Source organism: Petaurus breviceps, unplaced genomic scaffold (genome assembly GCF_028583685.1).
Source record: "Petaurus breviceps papuanus isolate PSGF00001 unplaced genomic scaffold, PetGlider_PUasm1.0 182, whole genome shotgun sequence".
NCBI lineage: Eukaryota > Metazoa > Chordata > Mammalia > Diprotodontia > Petauridae > Petaurus > Petaurus breviceps.
The window spans coordinates 1,377,341-1,389,579 of NW_027185786.1; the positions used below are offsets into that span (position 1 = coordinate 1,377,341).

A 12,239-nucleotide genomic window follows, 5' to 3' on the forward strand; every position below is an offset into this window, starting at 1 on the left:
GGGAAGGAGGAAGGAAAGGAAGAGGGAGGGAGAGAGGGAGGAAGGGAGGGAGAAAGGAAGGAAAGAGGGAGGAAGGAATTGAGAAAGGGAGAGAGAAAGAAAGGAAAAATGCATTTATTAAGGGCTTATCACATGCCAGACACTGCGCAAAGCATTAGGAATACAAATATCAGCAAGTAAACTAGTCACTGCCCCCAAGGAGCTTACATTCAAATGGATGAAGACAACACATAAAACAAATTTAGAAACCATATGGAGGGTACGTATGGTTTGCAAATTGCCAGGGTATAGCATGATGGCCTGGTCTTGAGCAAGATAAAGCAAAAGCTTATTTATCAGAACCCAAGAGCTTTCATTGGAACCTAAATGACCAATATTTGGTCAGAATTTCTAGGAGATCCTAATTCAAGTATTGAATGCACTAGGTGACCTCTGAAATCCTTTCCCATTCTGAAATTCTATGAGATGCTATGAAACTCACCTCCAGCTTCAGTATGGGCTGCCCTCCACTCTCTGCACAGCACAGACAGAGTTTCTGGCCTTCTATTCCCAGGTAAATAGCATTGCCTTTGCCTTTTTCCAGAGACTCATCTTGGCATGGTGTGGTCTTCAGTGAGACTGGGAATACAAGAATCAGTGACCACACAGGGTGAACAAAATGTGAGGATCACGAATCAATTTCTGACAAAGAGAAAGGTGATGGAGGAGGGAATCATCTGTCTACACACAGAAAAGAGCAAAGGGGTTGCACTGCTAGACTTGAATTTGAGGAATGCCGATTTGGAATTGCCCAGGGAGGAAAAGGAAAGTGAAGTACCTAGATCTATGGGAACTTCCATTCATTCCTGGATGGAGAGGTCATCTGTTCAATGGCCTAGTCCTCATATTGATTCGATTTGTCCCTTGGACTTTGAAATCCCTGGCATGAATTCTAGCTCCCAAACTCTGAAGCACGATCCTCAGAGGAAGCTTCACAGGGGGTGGGACACTCTGACCTCACAAAAAAGTGATCTCCCAGACTCTTATTTCAGTCATACCTGCAATTTGCCTTCTCTGATTTCCCTTCAGGTAACACCCCTAATCAGACAGGCTTGGCAGTGTAAGAAAGATAGTCCTGTGGGGCAGCCAGGTAGCACAGCGAGTAAGAACACCAGCTCCAGTGTCGGAATGACCTGGAGATCAAATCCCGGGCTCAGACACTTAGCATCCACCCAGAAACACCTGGCCATACAACCTTGAGCAAGTTACTTAACCCCAATTGCTTAGGGGCGGCCAGGTGTCTCAGTGAGTAAGTGCACCGGCTCCAGTGTCAGGATGACCTGGATCAAATCCGGGCTCAGATACTCAGCACCACACCCAGAAATAACTGGCCATGTAACCTTGAGCAAGTTACTTAACCCCGATTGCTTAAAAAAAAAAGATAGTCCTGTGATGCTGTGTATGGAATACATGAATCTTGAATAGCTATGTTGTTGAGTTCCTAAATAGCTGAAAAATTTCTGGTAGAGAAGCAGAAAAATGGACAAATAGAGAGGTAGAATGAGAGAGAAGGAATGGATTTTTGGCACACAGGAGAAGCCCAGGATGAGCTTGTACCCCAATATATGTATTCATTGATTCCCAGAATCTGCACTCTCAAAGGCTATGAAGAACAGAACCCCTGTGTGAGATTGTTCACTCCTTGACTGAGCTGAGATTCCACTTCCCTTCCAAATCACAGAGACCCCTGCATTTTTTCCCTTAACTAATTGGTAAACTCTCCTAATGACTGTTTGCTTTGATAGCTATGTTTGTTCATTATACATGATCATTGATATAATTAGTATTTTGTGGAACTGAATATAAACTGGCTGAGAATACGTTAACTGTTACCCTCTTGTTCTAGGGTAGGACTACTTGTTCCCAGAGTGACGAGCAAAAGTGGCTTTTACCCTAAACACCAAGAATGCATTATACTTCTAGACAGCAGATATTTCTCATACAATAGATAGATATGATGGCAACCCTGTAACCCTCATGAAGATTAGAGAGCTAGGGAGTAATCACCCAATCACAGCCATCCCACTATTTGTCGCAATATTCCTGGGAGATGTGGCATGGGGCATTCCATATGCCAGATCCATCCAGTGCCATATTCCCTATGACCTTTGGGTTCAGTTCAACTTGTTAATAGTAGAGTTATAGACTTGGTCCTAGAAAAGACCTTATGGGTCCTCACATTCAACTCCTTTATTTTACAGATGAGGAAAATGAGACTCAAAGAGCCTCCTTTATGTCTAATGCCTGCCCAAGGTGACAAAAGTATTAAGTGTAAGTGAGGATTCTACCACAGGTCTTCCTAATGCCAAGTTGGTTGCTCTATCCACTGTGCCACCCTAATTTGCCTGTAAAGGAATGCCACAGGGAAGAAGCTCCTGACCTTTTTCCTGGTTTTCAGCAATCTAGGCCAAACCCTTTTGCTCCATTCTGTTTGGATTCCCCACCCCACCCCTTTACCCCTCCCCCAGCTCCAGTCTTCCCATAATTCCCTGGCCTTAAAACCCTTCCAGGTTGGATTGCAAACGACCGATCAACCTGAATTTCACCTCCCTCCTCCTGCCTCCCTAAGCATTGTTCTACTGCTCATTTGTCTCTGTCTTCGTGGAACAGCACAGTTTAAATCTAACAAAGGGTGGCTTGCCCCTTCCTTTAACACTTTTCACTGCCTGCCATAGGAATTTTCTCTTCTCCCACACTTTATGCCTAATAACTACTCAAGTCATTCCTAGAATTTGTTGAGCTCCAGGCATGTCTGTTGTGGTACACTATAAAGAGAGGGTCACCCAAAGCATGAGACTGCTTCAGAGAAAGAGAAAGGAGGGCTAGATTTCCTACTCACTTGGGGTCACATTTCCATCCTCAGGAACTGCTCTGAGGGTCTTCCCTTGAAGGACCAAGACTTTCTGATAGATGTCCTGAATTCCCAGGCAGTAAGAGTTCTTTAACACTTTCAAATGAAAAATGTTACAGTGCAAATGTAAGGCTGATATGGTTTCAAGATGATTTAATGGGCTAATTTCCACAAAAATTGCCAATTCTCTGTCAGTACATGGAGAAAGATGGACTGATGTTGATGGAATACAGCCCCCACCTGAGTCTACACATGGTCACTTTCTCTATATAAATCCCTACAGTGATGACCAAAGAGATGTGACTGTGAAGGAGAGAATTGCACAATTTCAGAAATGAAAGGGAATTCTATAGAATATATCTTGCATGTATCTATATTCTATAGTATCTAATCCAACCTACTCCCAAACACTGTGATGTCTAGCAAATATCCATTCTTTCAAAACAAACAAATAAGGCTTTAATGATGAGGGACCCACCACACCAGGAGACAACCCACTTCCACTTGGGAACAGCTCTAATTGTTCAAAGGCTTTTCCTGATGTTGAGCCCAAATTTGCCTCTTTGTAAATTTTACCCGTTCTTCTTCTTTTTACCTTCAGGGACTAACAAGATGGATCTAAACTTTCTCCCCAAAGACAGTGATCATTCCCTCACTGAGTCTTCTTTTCCCCAAGCTAAACCTCCCCAATGTTCCCATGTGGGATGGACTTGAGGCCTGTCCCTCATCCAGCTGCCTTCATCTGGCTGCTTCCACCTTCTCAACATCCCCCCTCATGCCTCAAAAGGAACACAACCTTCCAGGTGTGAGGACAGAGTCATGATCAGCTCCATATTCCTGGAAGCTGTGACTTATTCTCTTACAGCATCCCTATATCACATCAGGGGTGTATATGTGTGGGATTGTGTGTGTATACGTGTCTATGTGTCTGTGTGTATCTGTGTTTGCCTGTCATAATCTCATTGCTATTAATATCAATACACTGAATTGGGCTGTGCTTCTCTGAATACTCTCCAGTTCATTGAAATCTTTACTGAACAAAAACCCCAGTTCTTTTTCAGGCAAACTGTTATCTAACACCACCACTTATTAAGTGATTTTTTTAAACCTAAGTGTAGGACTTTGCATTCATCCCTATATCTTGCATGAGACCAATGTTCTAACCTTCCAAGATCAGTTTGAAATCTGATTTTATACTTCTGCCTGTTGTCTATTCCCCTTGGCACTGTTATCATCTGCAAGCATGAGAAGCACCCCATTTGTCATTCATATGAATGCAAACCAGCCTAGGGTCAAGGATCCTTAAGGAACCCCTCTAGAGTGGAGTGAAACTTGAAAGTCCACTTTTTAAAACAAAATGGATTTGTTGTTTCTTAAGTCATATATGACTCTTCAGGACCTAATTTGGGGATTTCTTGGCAAAAATACAGGATTAATTTGCCATTTCCTTCTCCAATCCATTTTACAGATGGGGAAACTGAGGCAAATGGGGTTAAATGACTTGCCCAGGGTCGCACCTCAGGTAAATATCTGAGGCTGGATTTGAACTCAGGGTTTCCTGCCTACAGCAATGGGCCTCTATCCATCAAACCACTAATGAATCCTCCTTTGAGTTCAGTCATCCAACCAATACTGAATCCATCTGAACCTAATTGTCCTGTACTACAGGAAGAATCTCTCTTATCTTTCCCCACAGAAATAGCATGAGATCCTTCATTGTTTTGCCAGATTCAATGGAATTTTATCCGTGGCATCTCCCTGATCTTCCAGTCCAGTTACTGCACCAAACAAGGGAATACATTTAGTCTTGCATGATGCATTTTCCTTACAGCCATGCTAACAATCTGCAATTACTGCTTCTTTCTCTAGCTGTTCACCAAGCATCGCTTAAATGGTTCTTTCTACAATTTTGTAGAAATCCAAGACAAGGTAGCTCACTTGGACCAGGAAACTTGAATTCAAGTGTAGCTCCCTTAATATCTCTCTGCTTATCTTGGCTCTCCACTCCCAATTAAGGATTACCATAGAAATAGGCATTGGACCTGTTATGTCTCCATTTCTGGAGATCTTGGTGTCAGCAGGGAGCTGATTGAGCCTAGGAGAGTCTTCCCCCTACCCCACCCTGGGAGCCCAGACAATCACAAATGGGGGAAGGTAGAGGGCACAGCTATATCTTACCTTGAGGTTCTAGTGGTTTGATTAAACCTGAAAAATAGTGAAAACAGAAATATAAAAATCTAGTCACTGTTATTTCCAGGTTAAAGGGAGCATGATATCCTTCAATCAATTGATCAACAAGCACTTCTGTTATATGATAGGCTCCATGCCTGCCCTCAAACCGCTTACATTCTATCAGAGGAGATGATATGTACACATACAGACAAATCTCTTTATGTCGGTGGTTTGTTCAACAGTAAGGTGAATTTGCCTGGGGGTTGACGAAGGGGGAATGTGGAAACGGGTGGATGAAGGCAGAAAGTGGGCTGCGAAGGGGGTTGCTTCCCATGGAGGGAAGGGGCCAGCACACAGTTCACAAACTGGGACAGAGAAGCACGAACAAGAGGAGGAGGATCATTCAGGGACCACTGCTAGCATCTAGAGGAAGAACAGAGGGTGTGACTGGGGGACGTGTAGAGGCCAGATGGACACAGACAGGTTGTACCAGATGGCAGACAGACAGGAAGGCAGTTGGGGAAAATGGAGCAAAGATCTACTCTCTCAGCACAGGAGGTCTCAAACTAAGGCTCCACATTTCACCATAGCAGTAGGAGGGACTCTCATACATCTGTTCTTAGGTTAACTATTGCAGGGTTTCATTTGGGGAGGGGGCAGTGTTTCTGGTGGGGAGAGGACACAGAGCACCCAAGCCAATAGACAGGAGCAGAGGGGAGAGAGAGCTCAGAGTATTATAAAATACAATTAACATAGGGGCTTTTTCTGTTAGAATTCTTTGAGAAAATTCCAATTTGAGTGAATTTATGTAAAGTGAGAACTGTCTGTATAGGAGATGCAAAATATATACAAACTTAATTTAGGGTAGTTTGGGGAGGGAGAGACACCAGCAGCCAGGGATAATAAGAAAGGCTCTGTCACAGGTGTAGATGAAAATAAAATGCTATGGGACACACAAGTGTCTTCCATGCACTGTTTAGAATTTAGGGGGGGGTCTCATGTATTCCCATATGCATGACTTCTGGATCCTCTAAAATGGGTCTGGGCAGACTTATGACCCCACAGTGACCTTTGGCCTTCTCCTCTCCTGGGTGGACACAGATCATACACACAAAGGTACAAAAGATCACAGTGACCATCAAGCCCAACCCATTTTGCAAAATCCAGCCTCAGACACCTACCAGCTGAGGGACCCTGGGTAAGTCACTTAACCTCTATTTGTATCAATTTCCTCAATTATTAAAAAATAGATAATAACTGCACCTCCTTTCCAGAATTGTTGTGAGGATCAAATGCAATATTTGTAAAGTTCTTAGCACAGATCCTGGCACATAGTAGGTGCTGTGTAAATGATAGTTATTATTAAATGAGGAAACTGAAGCCCAGGCATGTTAAATGATTTACCCAAGAGCACACAGGCAGTGAGCATCAGAGGAAGAATCTGAATCCAGGTTCCCTAACTTCAGAAGCAGTGAGTGATCTTGGCATTGCCCCACAGCTGGCTACCCTCAGAGTCAGTGTCTGCCATATTGTTGCTTACCTGGCCTATGTGGATTGTGATTCCTTCTATTCATGATAAGATTATCTTTGCTCCTGTAAAGAGAGATTGAAGGTAATTGATTTGTAGGACTTTCTTCAGGGCTAGACCCAGGTATAGCCTCATACTTACCTTTACCTCAGTAGGCCTATCCAGAGAGATTTGGGAGAGGAGGGAAGGAAACAAGAATTTATTAGGAACCTTAATAAATAGGGCTTCATAAATACTTATTCCATGTCCTCTCTTCCCCACCTACTCTGGGCCAGGATGAGTACTTTACACATGGTACTGTGGTACCAATGATACTCTTACAAATATTATCTCATTTGATCCTTATAACAACCTTTGAAAGCAAGTGCTATTATCATCCCCATTTTATAGTTAAGGAAACTGAGACAGACAGAGATTAAGTGACTTCCTCAAGGTCAAATAGTTCTTGGGGTCAGATTTTAACTTGGGTCTTAACTCCAGGCCCAGCACTCCAGTGTGTCACTTAGCTGTGCTACGGTGAGGAAACCGCCTGGGCCATGGATCAGCAGGTCATGGTTACTGGACTAAGCAGATTCAGAGATGGCTCATCTTCCCTGACACCCCTGGACACTCTGCTCAGCTTCCTGATCAGGGATTCTCCCCTGACCACAGGCATCACCTCCAAAATCCCCCAGAGCAACAGGTGGGACAGCAAAGCAGTCCTCAAGAATATGCTCCCATGCTAAGATCCTGCCAATGTTGCAGCTTTCCCATCTTAGGCAAACATGTCCCTAAGAGTTTCCACACTGAGCCGGGCTCATCAGCCATCAGTGCCCACACCCAGTGACCAGGAATGGATCTACCACCCCCAGAGCCCATAATGGACCTGATAGCAAAAACCAAAACATCCACATAATAGAAATACTTGGACTCAGACCCACACCCATCCCTGGAACTTAATGATCAGCAGCAAGAGAAAGATCCAGAAACAGATGGTTTTTAACTGCATGAAGAATCAACAAATACCTGATCCAACTTCTCTCTCCAATTTCCAGTGCTCCTGGACTGTGATGGTTTCTTTAAACTCCCATGAGATTTCTGGGACTGCTTGGCTATTTATTCAGTTAAGAACTGGGTGGTTCTGTAGCTTGGGTGGGGACACTTCATAACTTGGAGCTTAAGGAGAAGTATCTGGGGCTGCTACCAATGATACCAGAGAATATTGAAGAGGTGACTGCATGGGGAAGGTTGTGTCAGCAGCAGTAGAAGGAACTAGGCTGGGCACTGAAGGATCTGCCTCAGTTTTGCTTTGAAAAAAAAATCCCTAGATACCTGTATTTCTCTCAGGAAACTATTTACCTAGCAGGAAACTAGGGGAAAATTTTTATAGCAGTTCCTCCAATAAAAAGATCATTTCCTAGAAATATAGAGAACTGGGCCAAATTTGCAAGAATAGGAGTAATTTCCCAATTAATAAATGGTCAAAGGATACGAACAGGAAGTTTTCAGATGAAGAAATCAAAGTTATCTATAGTCATATGAAAAAATGTTTGAAATCACTACTCAGAGAAATGCAAATTAAAACAACCCCCCTCACACCTATAAGGTTGGCTAATGTGCCAGGAAAGGAAAACAATAAATATTGGAGGAGATGGTGAAAAATTGGGATACCAGTGCAGTGATGATTGAGTTGCAAACTGATCCAACCATTTTGGAGCAAGATTTGAAACTATGCCCATGTGTATACCCTTTGGTGATTCTTCTGAACCCTCCATTGTCTCATCTCCAGGTAGCTTCCAGCAACTTCCCACCCTTAATCACTCATTACTGGAGTCTGACCTCATTGATTCCTTCTGAAGACTCTCCCCAAACTCTTCCTCTAGACTTCCCCTAGATTTCTCCCACAAGCTTTCTGTATACAAGACCCCATCATCTTGTCTCCATGTGGTATGAGAGCACCATAGAATGACCTAGCACAGACTTCCTCTGTGTCAGATGATTCTGGCCCAATTGCCCCAATGCAAGCACAGATACCTCAGCTCCATGGCGAATTTTTAATAAACTGTGCTTTTCTTTGGTTGAGAGAAGACTTGAGTCAAATTCATTCAGCAGGACCTGGAGTGTTGGTATTTTGGGATCTTGAGCACCCCTAACCCTATACATCATCATTTTATGGTGACCCTCTTCACCACTACTAGGTATGTATCACAAAAAGAAGAAAATGAATAAGAAAAGGAAAAAAAGTCCTAGATGTACAAAAATAACAGTTCTTTTTGTGGTGGCAAGATACTGAAAACTCAGGGAAGGTCCAGTAACTGGGGAATGATTGAACAAATTATGGTGGATGATTATGATGGAATACTATTTGCTATTAAAAAAATGAAAAATAGGATGATTTCAGAAAAACTTACATTAACTGATGCAGAGTGATGTGAGCAGAGCCAGGAGAACATTATACAGAGCAACAGCAATATTGTGCAATGATTGACTATAAATGACTTAGCTATTCTTAAGAATTCAGTGATCCAAGATAATACTTGACAAAAAAAATGCTATCCACCTCCAGAGAAAGAACAGATGGAGTCTGAATGCAGATTGAAGAACACTTTTTAACTTTATTTTTCTTGGTTTATTTTTTTGTCTGTTTTCTCTTTTGCAGCATGACTAATGTGTAAATATGTTTTTCATGGGTGCAAATATACAATCTGTATCAAAGTGCTTGTCTTCTCCAGGAGGGGGGAAGTAAAGGAGGGAGGAAACTTGGAAAATGAGTGTTAAAATTTTCTGCACTAAAAGAAATCAAATAACAGCACCTTTGGAAGGAAAAATGAAAGAATGAATGAAAAGAATGAATGACATGAGTTATGTCAATCTCATGGAAACACAGAACATGGATGGACAAGGCACTAGAACCCTCTTTGGGAGGTTTGGGGGGGAGAGAATCTTATATATATTGATAATCAAGAAGGGAGGGGAACTCTTCAGATCTGACAAAATGGTGACTCCTTACGGGCTGGGTGCCTCACCACCTCAAGGGTTGCCCTTATGCAGGATACCCCAAAAGTCTATGAAAGCTTAAAATTACACTAAGAATTTTGAGTCATTAGATTAGAGTGAAAACTGGTGAATTGCCACTTTACTTCCATTATGGGAGACATAGGGAAGCCCAGAAGAAAAGAAAGTTATACAAACACTTGATGCTGTCAGCAACGGGGAATGTCAACCCTTTATTGGGTAAAGAAGTTGCAAGATGAGACCTCCCCTTTAAGGCAATCATTTTGGCAATTGTGTGGAAGATAAGGAGAGCTTAAGGCAAAGAGACTAGTGAGGAGGCTGTTACTATTCATGATGAGAGGTGAGGAGGGCCTGAAGTCAATCTATGGCTGTAAGAGTAGAGGGAGAAAAGGTAAGATGTGAGCTAGGGTGGAGTCTGAAACAAGCTTTATTCTAAATGTTGAATGACCATCCAAGAACTCAAAGCAGTCTGATCACAATAATAATAGCTACCTTACCTGAGGTGATCTCACCAAAATCTCCCCCCACCCAAGTATGTTATATTAGGTATGATCCATATTTAATAGGTGAGGAAAATGAGGTAGACAGAAATTGCGACTTACCCAAAGATTGGCCAGTGACTGAGAAGGAGGGGGTAGGTGGAAGATGTTTTGTGTACATAGAAGTGACAGTATGTGGCATGACTTAAGAGTGAGGAGTCAGAGATAATATCACTTGCAAACCTGGGTGACGCAAAACACAGAAAGAGGGAAGTTCAGAGGGGGAGTGCATCTGCTGGGAAAGATAATGAGCTCTGTTCCAAACCTGTTAAGTTTGAAATGTCAACAGAACATCCTGTTTGAAATATACCTGGTAGTTGGTAACATAGGTCTAGAGTTCAGGAGAGTAACTAGGTCTGTATATATAGATCTGGGTATTATCTGCATAGAGATGATGATCAAATGATGTGAGCTAATGGGGTTTCTGAACAAGATGATAGAAGAAGGAAAGAAGAGGAGAGAAGAGGGGGAGGAAAGGAGAGGAGAGGAAAAGAGGAGGGGAGAGAAGGGAAGAAAAGAGAAGAATGAAGAGGAAAGGACAGGACAGGGGAGGATCTTGGGATATGGCCATGGTCAGGACCTGATGATACAACCAGGAAGACTGAGGAGTGGTCAGACAAGTGGAAGATAACCAATAGACCAATTTCTACCAATACAAATGGACTTTTTTGCTGATGGAAAGAAAGAAGGAAACAAATATTTCTTAGGCCTCAGTCAGGCGCTGTGCTACAGGGGGTGGGTGCTATTATGATGCTAATTTTACAGTTGAGAGAATTGATGCAGACAGGGTCACATAGTAAGTGTCTGAGGCTATATTGGAACTCAGGTGGGACCTTCTCCACCTTGGAGGAGCTGCCTAAGCAGGCCCTGAAATGAGAAGGCCTGGAGCCTTTCCTGATGGACAATGGGAGTAGAGGAAACTACTCTAGGGAAAAAGCTGACTCAGGAAAAGACAATAGGAGCAGGTGTGTTACTTACCTGGGATGACAAATCTATCTTCAGGAGTCACTGTGAGGTCATTACCCTGAAGAAACCAGACCTGGTATCCAGTATCATGAATTTCCATACCATCAGGATTTGTTGTTTTTTCTGGGTTTTTTTGCCAAAACTGAATAAAATTAGATAAAATGCCAGTGTGGTTGATGAATGAGGAATTAAGCTGCTTTAATGATGGATTGACGAATCTGAAAGTGGCCAAATATATCATTCTTTTATTCAATGAGCATTTCTTAATCGTCTACTTCATGCCAGGCATTGGGAATAAAAACTTATTTTTTGAGTCCATAAAAACCAAAACCCAATACCTCCCCTCAAGGACCTTGAATTCTACTGAAGTGTAAACAATTGGTACAGTGAAAAGTTATTACAAAATCTATGTGTACATATACATTGGTTGGTTGTTGTCTTTTGTTCTGGAAGAGGACCAAAATGGGATCACTATGTTAGAGTCAAGTTACAGTGTATCCCACTGTGACCGATCAGACCAATACAAGTTCGGAATGTTCTACTGTAGGTCAGGCACAAATAGTCCATCTGAACATGTGGGGCGGATTCTCCAAATTTGCGCATCCTGTGTTTCCTTCGAGCCATTTCAGTTCTGTTTTGCTCATAAAGCACAGCACCTTCTCTGATGAGGATGCGCCATGCTGAGTGGTCCTGTGCCAGTGTCTCCCATGTCACAAAATCAGCACCAAAGTTTTTAAGAGAGACCTTGAGAGTGTCCTTGGGTCACTTCTTCTGACCATGTATGTTTACACCCCCCCCACACACACATATATACATATATGGTAATTATGCAAGTCACACCAGCACCTGGAGGGGTCAGAATAGACTGATTTAGGAGGTGGAACTGGAAATGAACCTTAGAAGAAGTTAGAGATACAACCTTACAGGTGTGATGGGGAGAGTAAAGTCCAGACATGGAGGACAGGCTGCTCAAGGGCACTATCAGTCACTATCAGTCAGTAGACAAGCATTTATCAAGTACCTGCTATCTATCAGGCTCTGTGCTTAGCAATGGAGATACAAAGAAAGGGAAAAGACAGTCCCTGCCTTCAAGAACCTTCCAGTCTAATGGGGGAGATGACGTGCAAACAGCTATGGGCAAACAAGCTAT

The 12,239-nt window shown here is 42.7% G+C and overlaps 2 protein-coding genes across 2 annotated transcripts in view; one reads left to right on the plus strand and one right to left on the minus strand.

Moving 5' to 3' along the window:
* Window positions 1-3,723, minus strand: part of LOC138160755 (interleukin-36 alpha-like) — a 6,230-nt gene extending 2,507 nt beyond the window's left edge. Inside the window, exons 1-3 of the mRNA XM_069087490.1 lie at window positions 3,687-3,723; window positions 2,879-2,986; window positions 482-618 (exon numbers count right to left, since the gene is read on the minus strand). Of these exons, the coding sequence (XP_068943591.1) occupies window positions 482-618; window positions 2,879-2,986; window positions 3,687-3,723 (282 nt within the window). The remainder of the gene's footprint in view (window positions 1-481; window positions 619-2,878; window positions 2,987-3,686) is intronic.
* Window positions 1-12,239, plus strand: part of IL1A (interleukin 1 alpha) — a 379,947-nt gene that overhangs the window by 70,926 nt on the left and 296,782 nt on the right. The window lies entirely within an intron of this gene.